The sequence below is a fragment of the Bubalus kerabau genome, chromosome 13 (genome assembly GCF_029407905.1).
Source record: "Bubalus kerabau isolate K-KA32 ecotype Philippines breed swamp buffalo chromosome 13, PCC_UOA_SB_1v2, whole genome shotgun sequence".
Classification (NCBI taxonomy): Eukaryota; Metazoa; Chordata; class Mammalia; order Artiodactyla; family Bovidae; genus Bubalus; species Bubalus kerabau.
In genome coordinates, this window is record NC_073636.1 from 12,302,487 (window position 1) to 12,319,869 (window position 17,383).

Genomic DNA, 17,383 nt, shown 5'->3' on the forward strand with positions numbered 1-17,383 from the left:
GGCACTCACAAGAAGAACAGACCTGGAGATAAGAATTCCCATTTTTCAGGAGGGAGGAAAAGAAATTACACAAGAGGCCGTGAAGAGGCAGCTGAAAAATGAAGAGGAAAACTTGAATAATATTACATCAAGCAATCCAAGAAAGAAAAGGTTTCTCAGTGTTGACGATAGAGAGATGTCAAGGGAATTGAAGCTTAGAAACAAACATTTGTTTTGAGGATTCATTCTTTTGGAGAAAGCCATTTAGCAGATGGATTGAAAAATGAGCCAGATTCTTTGGGTTTAAGGGTTGATAGAGTTGTGAAGGAAAAAGGAGTAATATATTAAACTACTTTCTCAAGAAATGTGTCAGGGAATGAAAGGAAAGAAAGCCTTGTAGAGGAAAAAAGTTTAAAAAAATACCTTTAAACTGAGAGATTGGGATTGACATATATACACAGTTCAGTTCAGTCGCTCAGTCCTGTCCGACTGTTTGTGACCCCATGAATCGCAGCACATCAGGCCTCGCTGTTCTCACCAACTCCAGGAGTTCACTCAGATTCATGTCCATCGAGTCAGTGATGCCATCCAGCCATCTCATGCTCTGTCGTCCCCTTCTCCTCCTGCCCCCAATCCCTCTCAGCATCAGGGTCTTTTCCAATGAGTCAACTCTTCGCATGAGGTGGCCAAAGTATCAGAGTTTCAGTTTTAGCATCAGTCCTTCCAATGAACACCCAGGACTGATCTCCCTTAGGATGGACTGGTTGGACCTCCTTGCAGGCCAAGGGACTCTCAAGAGTCTTCTCCAACACCACAGGTCAAAACCATCAATTCTTCGGCGCTCAGCCTTCTTCACAGTCCAAATCTCACACCCATACATGACCACAGGAAAAACCATAGCCTTGACTAGACGGACCTTTATTGGCAAAGTAATGTCTCTGCTTTTGAATATGCTATCTAGGTTGGTCATAACTTTCCTTCCAAGGAAGAAGCGCCTTTTAATTTCATGGCTGCAATCACCATCTGCAGTGATTCTGGAGCCCCAAAAAATAAAGTCTACACTGTTTCCACTGTTTCCCCATCTATTTCCCATGAAGTGATAGGACCAGATACCATGATCTTCGTTTTCTGAATGTTGAGCTTTAAGCCAACTTTTTTACTCTCCTCTTTGACTTTCATCAAGAGGCTTTTGAGTTCCTCTTCACTTTCTGACATAAGGGTGGTATCATCTGCTTATGTGAGGTTATTGATATTTCTCCTGGCAATCTTGATTCCAGCTTGTGCTTCTTCCACCCCAGCATTTCTCATGATGTACTCTGCATATAAGTTAAATAAGCAGGGTGACAATATACAATCTTGACATACTCCTTTTCCTATTTGGAACCAGTCTGTTGTTCCATGTCCAGTTTTGACTGTTGCTTCCTGACCTGCATATAGGCTTCTCAAGAGGCAGGTCAGGTGGTCTGGTATCCCCATCTCTTTCAGAATTTTCCACAGTTTATTGTGATCCACACAGTCAAAGATTTTGGCATAGTCAATAAAGCAGAAATAGGTGTTTTTCTGGAACTCTCTTGCTTTTTCCATGATCCAGCGGATGTTGGCAATTTGATCTCTGGTTCCTTTGCCTTTTCTAAAACCAGCTTGAACATCTGGAAGTTCATGGTTCATGTACTGCTGAAGCCTGGCTTGAAGAATTTTGAGCATTGCTTTACTAGCATGTGAGATTATACAGTGGAAGTGAGAAATAGATTTAAGGGACTAGATCTGATAGACAGAGTGCTTGATGAACTATGGACAGAGATTCGTGACATTGTACAGGAGACAGGGATCAAGACCATCCCACGGAAGAGAAATGCAAAAAAAGCAAAATGGCTATCTGAGGAGGCCTTACAAATAGTTGTGAAAAGAAGAGAAGCAAAAAGCAAAGGAGAAAAGGAAAGATATAAGCATCTGAATGCAGTGTTCCAAAGAATAGCAAGGAGAGATAAGAAAGCCTTCTTCAGTGATCAATGCAAAGAAATAGAGAAAAACGATAGAATGGGAAAGATGAGAGATCCCTTCAAGAAAACTAGAGATACCAAGGGAACATTGCATGCAAAGATGGGCTCGATAAAGGACAGAAATGGTATGGACCTAACAGAAGCAGAAGATATTAAGAAGAAGTGGTAAGAATACACAGAAGAACTGTACAAAAAAGAGCTTCATAACCCAGATAATCACAATGGTGTGATCACTCACCTAGAGCCAGACATCCTGGAATGTGAAGTCAAGTGGGCCATAGAAAGCATCACTACGAACAAAGCTAGTGGAGGTGATGGAATTCCAGTTGAGCTATTTTAAATCCTGAAAGATGATGCTGTGAAAGTGCTGCACTCACTATGCCAGCAAATTTGGAAAACTCAGCAGTGGCCACGGGACTGGAAAAGGTCAGTTTTCATTCCAATCCCAAAGAAAGGCAATGGCAAAGAATGCTCAAACTATATATACAGTACTAGGTATAAAACAGGTAACTAATGAGAACCTACTGTATAGCACAGAGGGGAAAAAAAGAAGGTAGTCTGTTTGTAGGACATATGTTAGTGTTAGTTGCTTGGTCGTGTCCGACTCTTTGTGACCCCATGGACTGTAGCCTGCAAGGCTCCTCTGTCCATGGAATTCTCCAGGCAAGAATACTGAAGTGGGTTGACATTCTGTTCTCCAGGGGATCTTCCTGACCCAGGGATCGAACCCAGGTCTCCTGCATCACAAGCAGATTCTTTGCCATTTGAGCCACCAGGGAAGCCCTAGGACATATGTTAAATTAACCTTCTGCTGTGTGACTCAGGGAACTAAAACTGGGGCTCTGTAACGACCTAGAAGGGTGGGGTGGGAGGGAGGTTCAAGAGGGAGGGAACATATGTATACAACCTATGGTTGATTCGTGTTCATGTTTGCTGAAACCAATACAATACTGTAAAGCAATCATCCTTCAATTAAAAATAAATAAAATTTAACGTGCATTCCAATATACATTCAGTTCAGTTCAGTTCACTCACTCAGTCATGTCCGACTCTTTGCGACCCCATGAATCGCAGCACGCCAGGCCTCCCTGTCCATCACCAACTCCAGGAGTTCACTCAGACTCACGTCCATCGAGTCGGTGATGCCATCCAGCCATCTCATCCTCTGTCATCCCCTTCTCCTCCTGCCCTCAATCTCTCCCAGCATCAGAGTCTTTTCCAATGAGTCAACTCTTCGCATGAGATGGCCAAAGTATTGGAGTTTCAGCTTTAGCATCAGTCCTTCCAAAGAAATTCTAGGGTTGATCTCCTTCAGAATGGATTGGTTGGATGTCCTTGCAGTCCAAGGGACTCTCAAGAGTCTTCTCCAACACCACAGTTCAAAACCATCAATTCTTCGGCACTCAGCTTTCTTCACAGTCCAACTCTCACATCCATACATGACCACTGGAAAAACCATAGCCTTGACTAGACGGACCTTTGTTGGCAAAGTAATGTCTCTGCTTTTGAATATGCTATCTAGGTTGGTCATAACTTTTCTTCCAAGGAGTAAGCATCTTTTAATTTCATGGCTGCAGTCACCATCTGCAGTGATTTTGGAGCCCAATATACATTAGGTGCAAACAAATACTTTTTGATTGCCCTTATTCATGCATTGGAGAAGGAAATGGCAACCCACTCCAGTGTTCTTGCCTGGAGAATCCCAAGGATGGGGCAGCCTGGTGGGCTGCCGTCTATGGGGTTGCACAGGGTCGGACACGACTGAAGCGACTTAGCAGCAGCAGCAGCATACAAGGTACTTAGAATAGTCAAATTCACAGAGTCAGAAAGCACACTGGTAGATGCCTGGGGCTGTGGGGTGATGGATGGGGAGACGGGGATGGGAGTTCATGTTTCATGGGACAGAGCTTCAGTTTAGGAAGGTGAGAAACTCAGGAGGGTGGGTGACAGTGAGAGCTGCTCAACAATGTGAACGGACTTGGTGTCGTCGAACTGTACCGTTAAATATGGCTGAAATAGTATATATTATGTGACTTTTAGCACAGTAAAAAGCATTTTAAAAAATATCTATTTCAAGTTGGAGAAGATTGCATAATTACATATGTCTTGGCAATGAGGTGGAAACCAAAGAGAGAAGGAAAAGCTGAAGATGCCAGAGAGGAAGCACAACTGGTGTTACAGAGCCGCCAGGGTTGACAGCCAGGACACCAAGAAAGGGGGGCTCTCTCAGAGGCTGAGAGCGGGAAGAGGGCTCAGGGAGCAGCAGCTGTGCCCTGAAGCGCAGACCCCGGCGGAAGACACGGTCTCTCACAGCTCCACCACGTTAGCAGGCTTCCTCAGCAACTCAGAAGGGCCATGGGAATATTTGAGACAGTCACTGAGTGAGAACCACAGGAAAAGAAAAGGCGTTTCCAAATGCCAGAGTGAGCGCAACTGAACAGTTCAACACACATCACTGAGCCCCTCCTAAGTACTCAGTGAAAGAGGAAAAGGAATGAAATAAGGCCATCTGCAGCAACATGGATGGGCCTAGCGACGATCATACCAAGTGAAGTCAGACAGGATGACAAATATTATACGATATCACTCATATGTGGACACTAAGAAAATGAAACAAATGAACTTCTTTACAGAACAGAAACAGACTTACAGACATAGAAAACAAACTTACAGTTACCAAAGGAGAAGGGCATGGAGGCATAAAACAGGAATGGGCTTAACATACGCACATAGATAGATACTCAACAAGGACCTCCGGTATAGCACAGGGAACTAGACCCAATATTTTGTAATAACCTATAAGAGAAAAGGCTGTGAAAGTATATATACATATGTGTGTGTGGGGGCGCGTATATATATATTCAGACATATCTGAATCACTTTGCTCTACGCTGATGCTAGCACAACATTGTAAATCAACTATACTTAAAAAAAAGATTGAGGAGTCATAGCATTTGATTCATTTACACAGCATTGTGACAACAGGATATACATGCAACAGGAAGAACTGACAGGCTGTCCGAGACACCAGGCACACGGCTCGTAAATTAACTTCTAGGAACGGTGTCTGTGTGTGAGACGCAAGGGAAAGTCTTCAGTGACACATTTTTTTCCCTTGCTTGTTCCTAAAAGCATTTGAGATGACTAACTTGCAGCATTAGTCCTCTGTTCTTCTAGGGCTAAGGAAAGTATTTATCAGCTTCTTATTCTTTTGTTCTGATTCTTATTCACTTTGTATTCTGATGGTGTGACCACGTGTCATATCACAGCATTTATACACTCTGTGTACACACAGGGCAATGCATTAGCAGAACCTTTGGTGTTTATAGTAAATTCCCAAATGAAAATATAGACAGACTAGAAAAGCCCTGGGCTTATGCCTTCACACCACGTGAAAAATAAAGGCTGGACTTCCTTGGTGGTCCAGTGGTTAAGAATTTGCCTGCCAATGCAGGGAAAACAGGTTTGATCCCTGGTCTGGGAATATTGCACATGAGGCGGGACAACTAAGCCCATGCACCACAACTACTGAGCCCACACTCGAGAGCCTGTGAGCCACAGCTGCTGAGCCCGTGTGCCCTAGAGCCGGAGCTCTGCAGCAAGGGGAGCCACCTCAATGAGAAGCCTGCGTACCTCCACAAGAGAAAGCCTGAGCACAGCCATGAAGACCCAGTGCAGCCAAAAATAAAATTTCTTCAAAAGTAAATGCTATAAATGTTTTATATTTCGGTGTGTATCTGGTCCCACAGAATGTATATTCAACTCATGCTCGAGCATCATTGGAAATTTTAAGGAAATTCCTTGTGATTCCATTTTCTTTGCTTTTGAAAAAGTGAACTAAGTTGCCAAGGAGAAGAGACATGCCCACCTCATCCCCAAATAGGAGTAAGAAATGTCACTTGCCACTCATTTCCAGAAAGTATCTTGCGTTCATCAGCATTCGGCCTTGAGGTTTCAGCTCTAGCTGGTGGAAGGAAGAAAAGAAACATGGGTCAGAACGAGAGGCAAGCGCTGAGCTGAACGACACCCCAACTGATGAGCTGGGTGAGGCAGGAGATTTCCAGCGCAGCTCTGTTCCTTTTCATCTTGCTCACTCATGTTATCATCAAAATAGCACAGCATCCACAAATAGAACCTTTCTTTTATCAAAACACCTCAGCAGCTTATGAATTTGATTTGGAGATCAAAACTTCCTTAAGGCCATGTCTGACTTTCTGCAGCCTGATGGACTGCTGCCTGCCAGGCTCCTCTGTCATGGAATCTCCCAAGCAAGAATACCGGAGTGGGTTGCCATTTCCTCCTCCAGGACATCTTCCTGACCCAGCATCTCCTGAGTTGCAGGCGATTCCTTACTGCTGAGCCACCAGGGCCTCTAGGTTAATAGGGGTATTAAATGGGAGTGGCCTTTTACCTTCACATGGAGAACCTGCTTCCTTTGGAAAGTGCCAGACCATCTACTAAGGGAAATTTTAATTAGATTGGTCAAGGAAGGGATTAAGAATGTATATATTTCAGTATCATTATGTAGAAAGGACCAGACAAAGTGACCTGTTAAGGGATGATGCAGATTACGTGATGTGACATAAGGGACACATGGCAAATCTGAGAAGACCTGACTAACCACTAATAATATAACTAAATTGTAACACAGCATTGTTCACATGCTAAAAAGAAAAAAAAAAAAAGGTGAACTGAAGCCCATTGCTGATCATTACATCTATGGGTAACTAGAATAACTGAAAAGTAGCAAGAAAGGTCTGGTTGAACTCAGGACTGAATACGAATCATGGTTAAATAATTCAGTCATGGTGACCTTGTACCTTCCACCAGACCTTAAAAGATATTGGAGAAACTGACATAATTGCAATGCCAACGGTACAGCATCACTACTATTAGAATTTTACGATGTGACAAGCTTGTACCACTTGCTTAACTACACATTCCCATGAAAGCTTAAATTTGTTCTTGTTGTTCAGTTGCTAAGTTGTGTCTGACTCTTAAATGGCTTAAATAGATTAGTGAAAAGAAAAGGGCCTTTGACATCAAGGACATATACCATTATTCTCTGGTTCATGGAATAATAAATAATGGAGGCAAAAATAAAACTAGAAGAGCGAGGGATAGGGGCTCATTCCCAGAGGAAGTGGGAAAAACTGGTACCAGGTGACTGCAATGTTATCAATATTCAGGAATTAGTGGTGATAGAGGAAATTAAATCAGTGAGCTGCTGAAAACACAGCATCCACAGAAAGTCAGATTCCATCACATTTATGAGTGAGTGGGGGATAACCACACCAACAGGAAAAACCCTGGGAAAGCAGAAAGAAAATATCAATGTTTGGACACTAGATGGTGACTGTGGAGGTAAGAGGCAACTCTGAGAAAATCTTTTTTTTTTTTTAAATAGAGAAACTAATTTTAAGAAAGGGAAGCAAGGGACACTAAGTCCAAAGCAATCTGTTGACCCTTAAACATGATAAATAAAAGTGAACTAGGAAATAACCTTGAACATAACAAAGGTGGAAAATATAAGAAGGTTGCCAGTAGTTAGATGTGGACCCGAGGGCTTGAGTTCAGTTCAGTCGCTCAGTCATGTCCAACTCTTTGAGACCCCATGAACCGCAGCATGCCAGGCCTCTCTGTCCATCACCAACTCCCAGAGTTTACCCAAACCCACGTCCATTGAGTTGGTGATGCCATCCAACCATCTTATCCTCTGTTGTCCCCTTCTCCTCCTGCCCTCAATCTTTCCCAGCATCAGGGTCTTTTCCAATGAGTCAGCTCTTCGCACCAGGTGGCCGAAGTATTGGAGTTTCAGCCTCAACATCAGTCCTTCCAATGAACACCCAGGATTGATCTCCTTTAGGATCTCCTTGCAGTCCAAGGGACTCTCAAGAGTCTTCTCCAATACCGCAGTTCAAAAGCAACAATTCTTCAGTGCTCAGCTTTCTTTATAGTCCAACTCTCACATCCATACATGACCACTGGAAAAACCATAGCCTTGATCAGACTGACCTTTGTTGACAAAGTAATGTCTCTGCTTTTTAATATGCTGTCTAGGTTGGAAAGATATCCTATCCTTCCAAGGATCCGAGGGCTTATGTCTCAATAATCCCAATATGCAAAAAACATGGAAAGTCTGACAAGAATAAACTTAAAAAAAATGTCTTGGCAAGAAAGCAAATGCAACTTTAAGACGTATAAATAGAAAAACAACTTGTTTGTCAAGGATGTGTAATAAAAGAATTTTTAAAATAGTTATCCCTTTATTCATTGAAAACAAAATCAATAGTATGCTACTTTAAAAATTAGAGATTTGGTGATTCTTCCCTTTAAAAAAAATGAGGCAGAAAGTGGAAAATAAATGGGAATGGGGGAAAAACAAGAGGAAGATTTTATCTAGTTTCTCTCTTCTTTCTCTGAGCCTGGTCAAATGCTCTATGACTCAGAGGTATCTGCAGCCTCACCCTCTCCCCCAACAGGTCTGTGTAAACCTTTACCACTAAGTCACATACCTGTGACATTACCCACTTATTTATCCACTTCCTATTTGTACAACCAGCTACCCAAGAGGAATTCTGTTTCTGAGATCTCTCACCAGGCTGAATGAGTTCACAGACACCCTGAACTAAATTATCTAAATACATCTAAGCATGGGGGACTTTAAGAAAAAAATCTTGACATATCGTTATCTTTAAAGATTACTTTAGTGATGCAAGCAAAGATAGATATACTTTCCTAAAAAGTACCTCTCTCTCTAGCTCTCTTTTTTTAAGGTAAAAAATATACAATTGACATGAAAATCTAGGTTTTAGGCTTATATTAGTCCCATTTTGAAACCTGGCACTTGAAAATCTTTTGGCTGGAGTTCTTAAGAATCTGAGTTATATGAAGTATGAAGCTGAAAGGTAAGTCTCCTCCTTTGCATAAAGGATGCAGACATTTGAAAACACTTTCTGGGTTTCAGATCTTACAAAAGCAGATTTTACTTATATGTTTCTTTAATTTTTGTACCCCAGAAATTTTCATAAGAATTTTTTATACTTTCATAGTTTACTTCTCCCTTTAACTTCATAACTATTTTGGTAACAAATGTTTAGAATCAAAGTTTTCAAAAATCTGTGTGGTAACATGAGTTGTGTATAATGTACTTTTTAGAGCAAAGTAAGCTAATCCTGAATATTCATTGGAAGGACTGAAGCTGAAGCTCCAATACTTTGGTCACATGAAGTGAAGAGCCGACTCACTGGGAAATACCCTGATGCTGGGAAAGACTGAAGGCAATAGGAGAAGGGGGCGGCAGAGGATAAGATGGTTGGATAACATCACTGACGCAAGGGACATGAGTTTGAGCAAACTCTGGGAGATAGTGGAGGACAGGGGGGCCTGGCCTGCTGCAGTCCATGGGATCACAAAAAGTCAAATATGACTGAGCACTGAACAACAACAAGCTAAGCAAACACATTATGACTAAAAAAAATTACAGGGATTGAGATATTAAATGGATCTTTGCTCTCTTCTCAGCTATCTATCCAGCATCTTATCTAAGATAGTTTATCAAGGTATCATGTAGGTATCTAGATATCTTGATATTCACGTGATATCTTGATACACAGATCACAGGTAGGTTCCCACGCTATGAAAATTTTGTGGTATTTCCAAGCTGACTTTAACAGTTAGAGATCAATAACAGTTCTTCACACCCTAAGAGACCTTATTTCCTTTACACAAGAATCAAAGAAATTTGAGTATGCTAGTATGCTCTACAGTCCACAATGAATACTCATTGTCACAAGCAAGCCACCAATGAGTCAGTGGTAGGGGGTCAGTTTCCTCAAGGCCTTCAGGATGATGCTGAGATTTTGTACCAGTCTTCCACTACGATGGTACCTATCACTTCATGGAATAATCACATACATGAAGCGCGTGCCTGGCTATTTACCCATATTTCTGTCTTCCCGTTGTTTTTCCTGCATCTCTCGGCCAGGGAGTAGAGCTCCACGGTGGTCTCGGAGATCAGGTCCACGTTTTTGCCCTTCACGATGATCTGCATCACTCGTCCCTTGTTGATGTGGGCGTCGAAAGTGCTGTCCCAGGGCGGGTACATGGTTGGCTTTTTCTGGATGTACATCTGCCCATTCTCTAGGAATGGAAAGATATGTTCTCATTACGCTTTCAGCCTGTTTTGGGAAATAATTCACCCATTCCCTCTGCTCTCGAGGACTCTATAAGTCTTTTGGGAGGATGACAATAACACATACAAGAATTAGAGACACTCAGAGAATGAACTCGTGGTTACCAGAGAGGACGGATGGGGGAAGAGATAGTTAGGGAGCTGGGGATGGACATGCACACACTGCTGTATCTAAAATACATGACCAACAAGGCCCTAGTATATAGCACAGGAAACTCTGCTCAGGTAGCTGCCTGGATGGAAGAGGGATTTGGGGGAGAATGGATACATGTATTCATGCATGGTTGAATCGCTCTGGTGTGCACCTGAAATTATCACAACATTGTTAATCGACTATACTCCAAAAAAAAAAAAAAAAGAATTAGAGATAAAATAGGACAAAATGAGATGGTTCCAAGGTAATGTACTAAAACTTGGAAGTCAACCTGGATAATTTATGCAAATAAATCTGGCATCTTGCACTGGCCATGCTCTTTTCCTATTCATCAGTTGCTTCTTTTGAAGTCTGAACACCTGAGCAAATACCAAGAACCCAGCAGCTAAGCCTGGTATGTTTGGTAGAGGACAGTGACCTAGATACCCCTCTTTTTTTTTTTAACAGGTTTTATACTTTTATGCCTTTGGGGATCCTTCTGTGTTAATGTATTAACGGTGGACACATGACTGTTTAATTTCACTGGTATCTAGTAAAAAAAAAAAAGATAATATAAAACTACTGTGTGTTGATTTGAAAAGACAGTGACTTAATTTCAGGCTTATACTGAGTGCTCTTTTAGGAAGATATTTTTTAAATTTCCACTCAACATAAATACCTTTAATAGGCAAAACCTTTAAAATACCATGAACCATTATTTTCTTCTCAAAATGAGGATAGCTTTTAACATAAAGCATGCACCCTAAGCAAAAACTAACAAGTATCTCAGAGAGGTGGAGGTCGTCATCCCTGGAGTCAGTGAAGCAGGCTGCAGAGGGCCCGCAAATGGTTAGTGACAGGAACCAAGGGCAGGACGATGACGTTTAAAGGAACCATCCCAGAACCACCAGGGAAAGTGATTACTAGTGGGATTCAGCAGGGTTGTCCTATCCTCCCTCCATATTGGATTCTCTGTAGCATTTATGCTTCAGTCGTTGCAGGAGCAGAAAACTGCTGCTGTATTTCAGGGTTTCTTTCTTGTGATCCTAAGCACATGAAGCGGCAGTTTGAGCAGAGATTTATCAGAGATGTTGATAAAGCAAAAAGAAAACGTCACTGAAAGCAGGGAAACAAGGCAGTTCTAGCTCTTGATGCATGGTGCTGAAAGACAACAGGCATCAGGCATTTGCTCAATTATTCTTTGGGAGGTACACAAGGATCTGAATAAGCTGAAACCTCACACTGGAGGTAAAGCTGGCTGTGAGAGGCATAAACTCTAACAATGCTGAGCATGGATTGGAAGGGGGATATTTTTATGGTTTGTTTAACAGAAATTTAACTCAGGATTAGACTTTAAAAAAAAAGCCATGGCAATATTAGTGATCAGAGTAATGTTTTACTTCCACAGGCTTCACGCTACCTCTCAAAATTCCTTTAACTTCTTCCAGCCGTTATCATTCAGCACACCCAGGAAATGGACAGAAATTCCCATAGCAAGGCATTTTTCACACTTTCATTCAGTAAAGACGGTCATCATTTATAAAGAGAACGAGAACTCAAGATCCTCTATGTACAGTGGGGTTTACTATTTTCAAAGGCTCCTAGACTGACAGCATTGTGTCCTATTTGCTCCTGTTCTTTGCTTTATGTAAACTGCAGCCTTAACATCCCAAACACGGAAACCTGCTGAAACGCTACAGAAGTAATATTTTAAATACCACGTTCAGAGAGATTTCTTTTCAGGACAAATCTAAAACAAAATGAAAAAAACAAAAACTTCCGTGCTCCAAGGCTAACCTTTCAGAAAAACAAATTTCGTTTCCAACATGTCCTCTTGATTCCTGTGGCTGATTAGACCAAGTTCAAAGGCAAGGCCAAAAGAAGAAATAGTTACTTTAAAAAAGGCTCCCAGGAGGCAAATGTCAGTGAGACCTGTGGATGTAAAGGGAACCAGATCCAAGGGACCCATTAAGTCAAAAAGCAGCTTTGAAAAACTCAGACATTGCACACTTCAAAGATTTTGGTGACATTTGAAAGGTTTTAGATTGGGAGCAAGTGCCATTCTCACTGTTAACTAAACAGGAGAGAGATCTGGGCAGAAGGGAACTCAAGATGATCAGTCAGTCTCCTCCGCTTTGATGTGCTCCTGGGGCTGGAAAGCAGAAGCCAGTTGAGCACGGAGAAGTCTTTTAAGGGAAAGAAAAGCCAGCATCTGGGATTGGAAATCCCAGGGTTCTGAGCTGGACACATCCAGCTGGAGGTCATCACCTGCAGAATCAGGTTCCTCTTGCACCCAGGAACATCACTTAATTTTTCTTTTTCAAGACTACCTTCTCTCTCCATCTTTCTCTCCAGCCCCAATTCTCTCCCCGCATGATCCTGCTTTGATGTCTTCACTTCACATGACTTACTATGTGATCTTTATGCTTTTTGCTTATCTTCTGCTAGGAGAGGAACTCTGAAGGCAAGACATGTCTCTGGCCCAATATACAGTAGGTGCTCCATAAATACCTTCTCTGTAAATGCACTGTAGTGGCTCCTAATCGTTCCTGTGACTGCCTCAGTGGCAATCAGACTTCCCTACAAAGTGTCATCTGCTAAAACCAGGAATGTGTGTAGAGAGGTAGGGAAAGGCAGGGAGGCTGGAAAGACCATGGGATGTAAACTTCATCCTGCCTTTTTTTTTTCCTTTTCTTTCTGTTTTTGGAAAGTCCATGAGAACTTTAAAATACAGAGGCAGGGACCAGACAGGGTAGGAACAGTTTAAGTAATCATGAAGATATTCTAGACAGAATAGGATTATCTTATTTTTCCTGAGTGACACTATCTACTCACATTATCATTTCTAATGTGCTTCAGGAAATAAGTTGGTTAAAATATTATCAAATTTTCTTTAAAATATTTTAGCAGTCAGTTCATTAGACAATTTAGCTTTATGTTCATTCTTCCAAATGGAAGAAATATTCCAAATGTCCATTCAATACTCATTTTTTTTCTGTTCACTTATTACAATGTACAGTGATGTTAATTACTATTTCATTTAGAAAAATCCCTTGACTCCATGGTACTACCCTGCTCAAATGTACACACTAGTGACCTTGCTGTACCAGTAATTTAGACAAGCCAGAGTAGGATGATTTTATTGGAAAGATCTAAACCCATGAAGGAATCTTGGAAGACTGTCATGCTTTCCTCCTCCCCATGAAATTTTCATGAATATTTAAATCTGACAAAATTCTTTAACTCACCTGGGGTCTTAGTAAAGGAAGTCTTCTGAAATTTGAACCCTAATCGCTAATCCTATATTTTTTGTACTATTTATCTGACCTTGGTCAAAGAAGCAGTAAAGTATCTTTGGCGTTAAGTCTAAGACAATGGAATATTACTCAGCCATAAAAAGGAATGCATTTGAGTCGGTATTCGTGAGGTGGATGAACCTAGATACTGTTATACAGAGTGAAGTCAGTCGGAAAGAAGAACACCAATACATTAACGCATATATATGGAATCTAGAAAAATGGTACTGATGAACTTATATTCAGGGCAGGAATAACTTCGCAGATAACAGAAAACAGGCTTTGGACACAGTAGGGGAAGGAGAGGGCGGGACAAATTCAGAGAGTGGCACTGAAACATACACATCACCATATGCAGAATCGCTAGGTAGAGGGAAGCTGGTGTACAGCACAGGGAGCGCAGCCTGGTGCTGAGACAGCCTGGAGGGCCGGAGGGAGGTCTAGAGGGAGGGGCATAGGTATACTTAAGGCTGATCCACGTGGCTGTACAGCAGCCGCTAACACAATATTCTAAAGTAAGTATCCTCCAACTAAAAGTTTTCAAAATGCAAGACGATGCAGACGTTATCTATAATCACAGAAAACCATCAGACAATACTGTACCATGTTCTACTTTAGCTCATTAAAGTAGGTTTTTGGTTTTTTTCCTTCGTTAACTCCTCACATAACGTCCTCAACTCATTCCTTTGTTTATGTGGAAAATGACCTAGAACATAAGGCAGGCAACCAGGTCTAGTTCACAGCCTGTTACCAAGCCCATGTGCCTCTGAGGAAGCACTTGGCTTCTCTGGGCGTCGCTTCCTGAGCTGGAAAGTCAGGTTGAGTCTGGCGACCTTGAAGATCCCGGAAGGCCTTGCTTCCCCGTTCACTGCAGGGTCTTCCTCTTCCCCCGCCCCCCACGCCCAGCACCCACTCAAACTTACCTGATTCAACATACTCTTTGACAAGTACGGCGCAGTAAGGGTTAACCGCCTCACCCTGGCAGGACTGGCAGGACCCACAGTCAAAGTTGGACAAACCAATTCGGAGAAACGGTGACATGATGGTCACTCCCTGCAAAGCGACAGAAGACAACAGCTGTTTGAAGACTGTAAAATATATTATTTGGGGTGTTGCATCCCTGTTAACCAGTGCTTTATCTCTGAAAGCCAGAGCCTCAAGTGGCTTGACTATCCATTCAAACAAATGTTTTACTTCCCCTTCTGCACGGTGCATTATTGGGCTCACCCCAAACCGCAGGCTGACGTGCCAGAGAAAGCGGCGTCCTGGACTAAGGTTATTTGACCTTGTCAGTTAGACCTAAGTCCCACTCCTAATTGAATGGAGTTATATTTAATAGTTGCAGAGAGACACAAACGCATTCCAACACTTCATTTCTTCTATTCGTCAAGTAGGTACCCAGGAAACAACACAGTAATAAGAAAATGAGTTTATAAACAGTGAGTCTATTTTAGTCACAGCAGTTAAATATGACACTGTGAAATTCTTACATGGGCTATTTGTGTGTGTGATGGAACGGGCTCTGGGTGTTTATTTAGCAGCTGATCTGTTTACTTTAGACATATACACAGATATATATATCTGTGTCTGTGTGTGTGTGTGTGTGTATGTATTCAAAGAGCTTTTGAACAGTTTGAACCACTTAAAAACCCTAAATCACTGACCACCATAAAATAGCAACTTCACTGTAGAAAGAGAAACAAAGGACTTTGTAAAAGACAAAGATCTAATAATTACACTTTCTGGGAGATGTCAGTGAAAATCATCTTAGTGTTGGCTACAGAGTCAGGGATTCTAGTCTGATTTTTCATCTACTGTTCTTTCCTTTGTTTGACCATTTACTTCAACTAAAGCTCCCTCCCTTTTTAACCTACTTTTCCATGAGGCTCCATGAATCTGAAACTATTACCCAGTATCAATAATTAGTGATAAAAATACACTCTTGCTTCCTGTCTCTTGAACAGATTTCACCTCATGAATTTTCCAAAACATTCTTAAGGAAGCCAAAGGCCAAAAAGTTCATTTGGGTTTTTCTGTAAGAGATTATAGGAACTTTTTGACCAACCCAGTATCAAGAAGAAAGCATTTCCCATCTTTCTTATCTTTGTGGAAAAGAACAAAACTACTCAGAGTAACAGGCTCCCAGATGCCATAATCGATGACACAACCGGAAATCTCGAAGCCATCATCTGAAGCCAGCAAAGCCATGAAAGATCACCAGTCCTCTGGGCCTCTGGAATGCTGCTGGTCTTTGGGTTTTTTGTTTGTTTGTTTGTTTTTAACCAACAGGGAGACATATCAGGGGCCCTTGACAACTGCTGTTAATTTCATGGAGATTAAGACAGTCCCAATTTCTTGCAGTTCAGCAGGTTTAAATAAAAGAGATGGTCACAGAATCATCCTGATTTGTCTCATGTTCTTAGCCTCTGAAACACATTCCCATGAATTAGCAGTGAGATGACTTCCAGGTTTGTCTTTAGGGAGCCCCCTTACCCTCTGAGCTTAGAACTGTTGGGTAGAAGCCTGTCTAAGAAATGAGAATTCTCCAGAGAAAACTTGAGACCCCAGCCACCCACCTCTCCCCCCGGGGTTCCTGGGTCATGTAGATCTTTCAGACTAATTTATATTCTTCCACTGATCAAGCCAAGAATTGGCATCATTTATGAGACTATTTACCACATGTGGACTTTTTGAAGATTTCCTCAAAACAAGCTGAAGGTAAGCAATTCATTCGGACTGGAGCCTGGAAGGATCAGTGACTCATAATGTTTGAGTTACAAGCACTCTGACCTTTACTGACTATGTGTCACTTTGCTATTTCCAGGCTGGGCTCAGAATTAGGCAACAGCGCTCACTGAGCACCTGGGAAAATCTGTCTGGGGAACAGACAGAAGGCTGTAGGGTCCACAGGGGGTCTATCACAGCAAGGAAGTGAGTTGCAGTGAAACCCCTCCTCCTGCAGGGCTGGACATCACCCGATGTCCTATTCACGAGCGATCCGGGTTCCCTCGCCAGTCTGCCTGCCCTATCCCCTCACACATGGGCATTCTGCCCATCTGCCCAATGCATCCATCTATCTGGTAGCAAAGCCAACACCTCTCCTTCTAAAGGCCTGGTCCCAGGGATGGCATCTGACATTTTGACATTTAGAAAGCAGAACTGGCATTTGTGTGCTTCACCTCACACATCGTTCAGTAAAGCCTCAAGCTCAGGGGTGCCTTTTTAAGGCAAAAGGTAGCATTTTATTCCTGAGCTACTCAGAATCTTCTCTCCTTCTGTATCGGCAGTAGGTGATCATGTCCTGGCTATTATAAATGGTGCTGCTATGATCAATGGGGACCTAGGGTGTCACACAGAGTGAAGTCACAGAAACAAATATAATGCATAGATATATGAAATCTAGAAAAATGGCATGTGAATGTGAAAGTTGCTCAGTCGTGTCTGACTCTGTGACCACATGGAATTCTCCAGGCCAGAATGCTGGAGTGGGTAGCCATTCCCTTCTCCAGGGGATCTTCCCAATCCAGGGATCAAACCCAGGTCTCCCACACTGCAGGCAGATTCTTTGCCAGCTGAGCCACAAGGGAAGCCCAAGAATACTGAAGTGGACAGCCTATCCCCTCTCCAGTGGATCTTGGCAACCCAGGAATCAAACCGGGGTCTCCTGCATTGCAGGTGGATTCTTTACCTATTGAGTTACGAGGAAAGCCCCAGAAAAATGATATAGATGATCTTATTTGCAAAGCAGAAATAGAGACACAAATGTAGAGAACTAATATAT

The 17,383-nt window shown here is 42.2% G+C and overlaps 1 protein-coding gene across 6 annotated transcripts in view; it reads right to left on the minus strand.

The window, feature by feature from the left end:
* Positions 1-17,383, minus strand: part of PRKCQ (protein kinase C theta) — a 212,227-nt gene that overhangs the window by 101,362 nt on the left and 93,482 nt on the right. For 4 of the 6 annotated variants that reach the window (XM_055543490.1, XM_055543492.1, XM_055543494.1 and 1 more), the window contains 3 exons: positions 14,526-14,655; positions 9,922-10,121; positions 5,883-5,943 (listed from right to left, as the gene is read on the minus strand). In XM_055543490.1, coding sequence (XP_055399465.1) covers positions 5,883-5,943; positions 9,922-10,121; positions 14,526-14,643 — 379 coding nt within the window. In that variant the 5' untranslated portion in view covers positions 14,644-14,655. Of the gene's footprint in view, positions 1-5,882; positions 5,944-9,921; positions 10,122-14,525; positions 14,784-14,829; positions 15,001-17,383 lie in introns of those variants that run through there. The other 2 variants (XM_055543493.1, XM_055543489.1) reach the window with 2 other exon arrangements.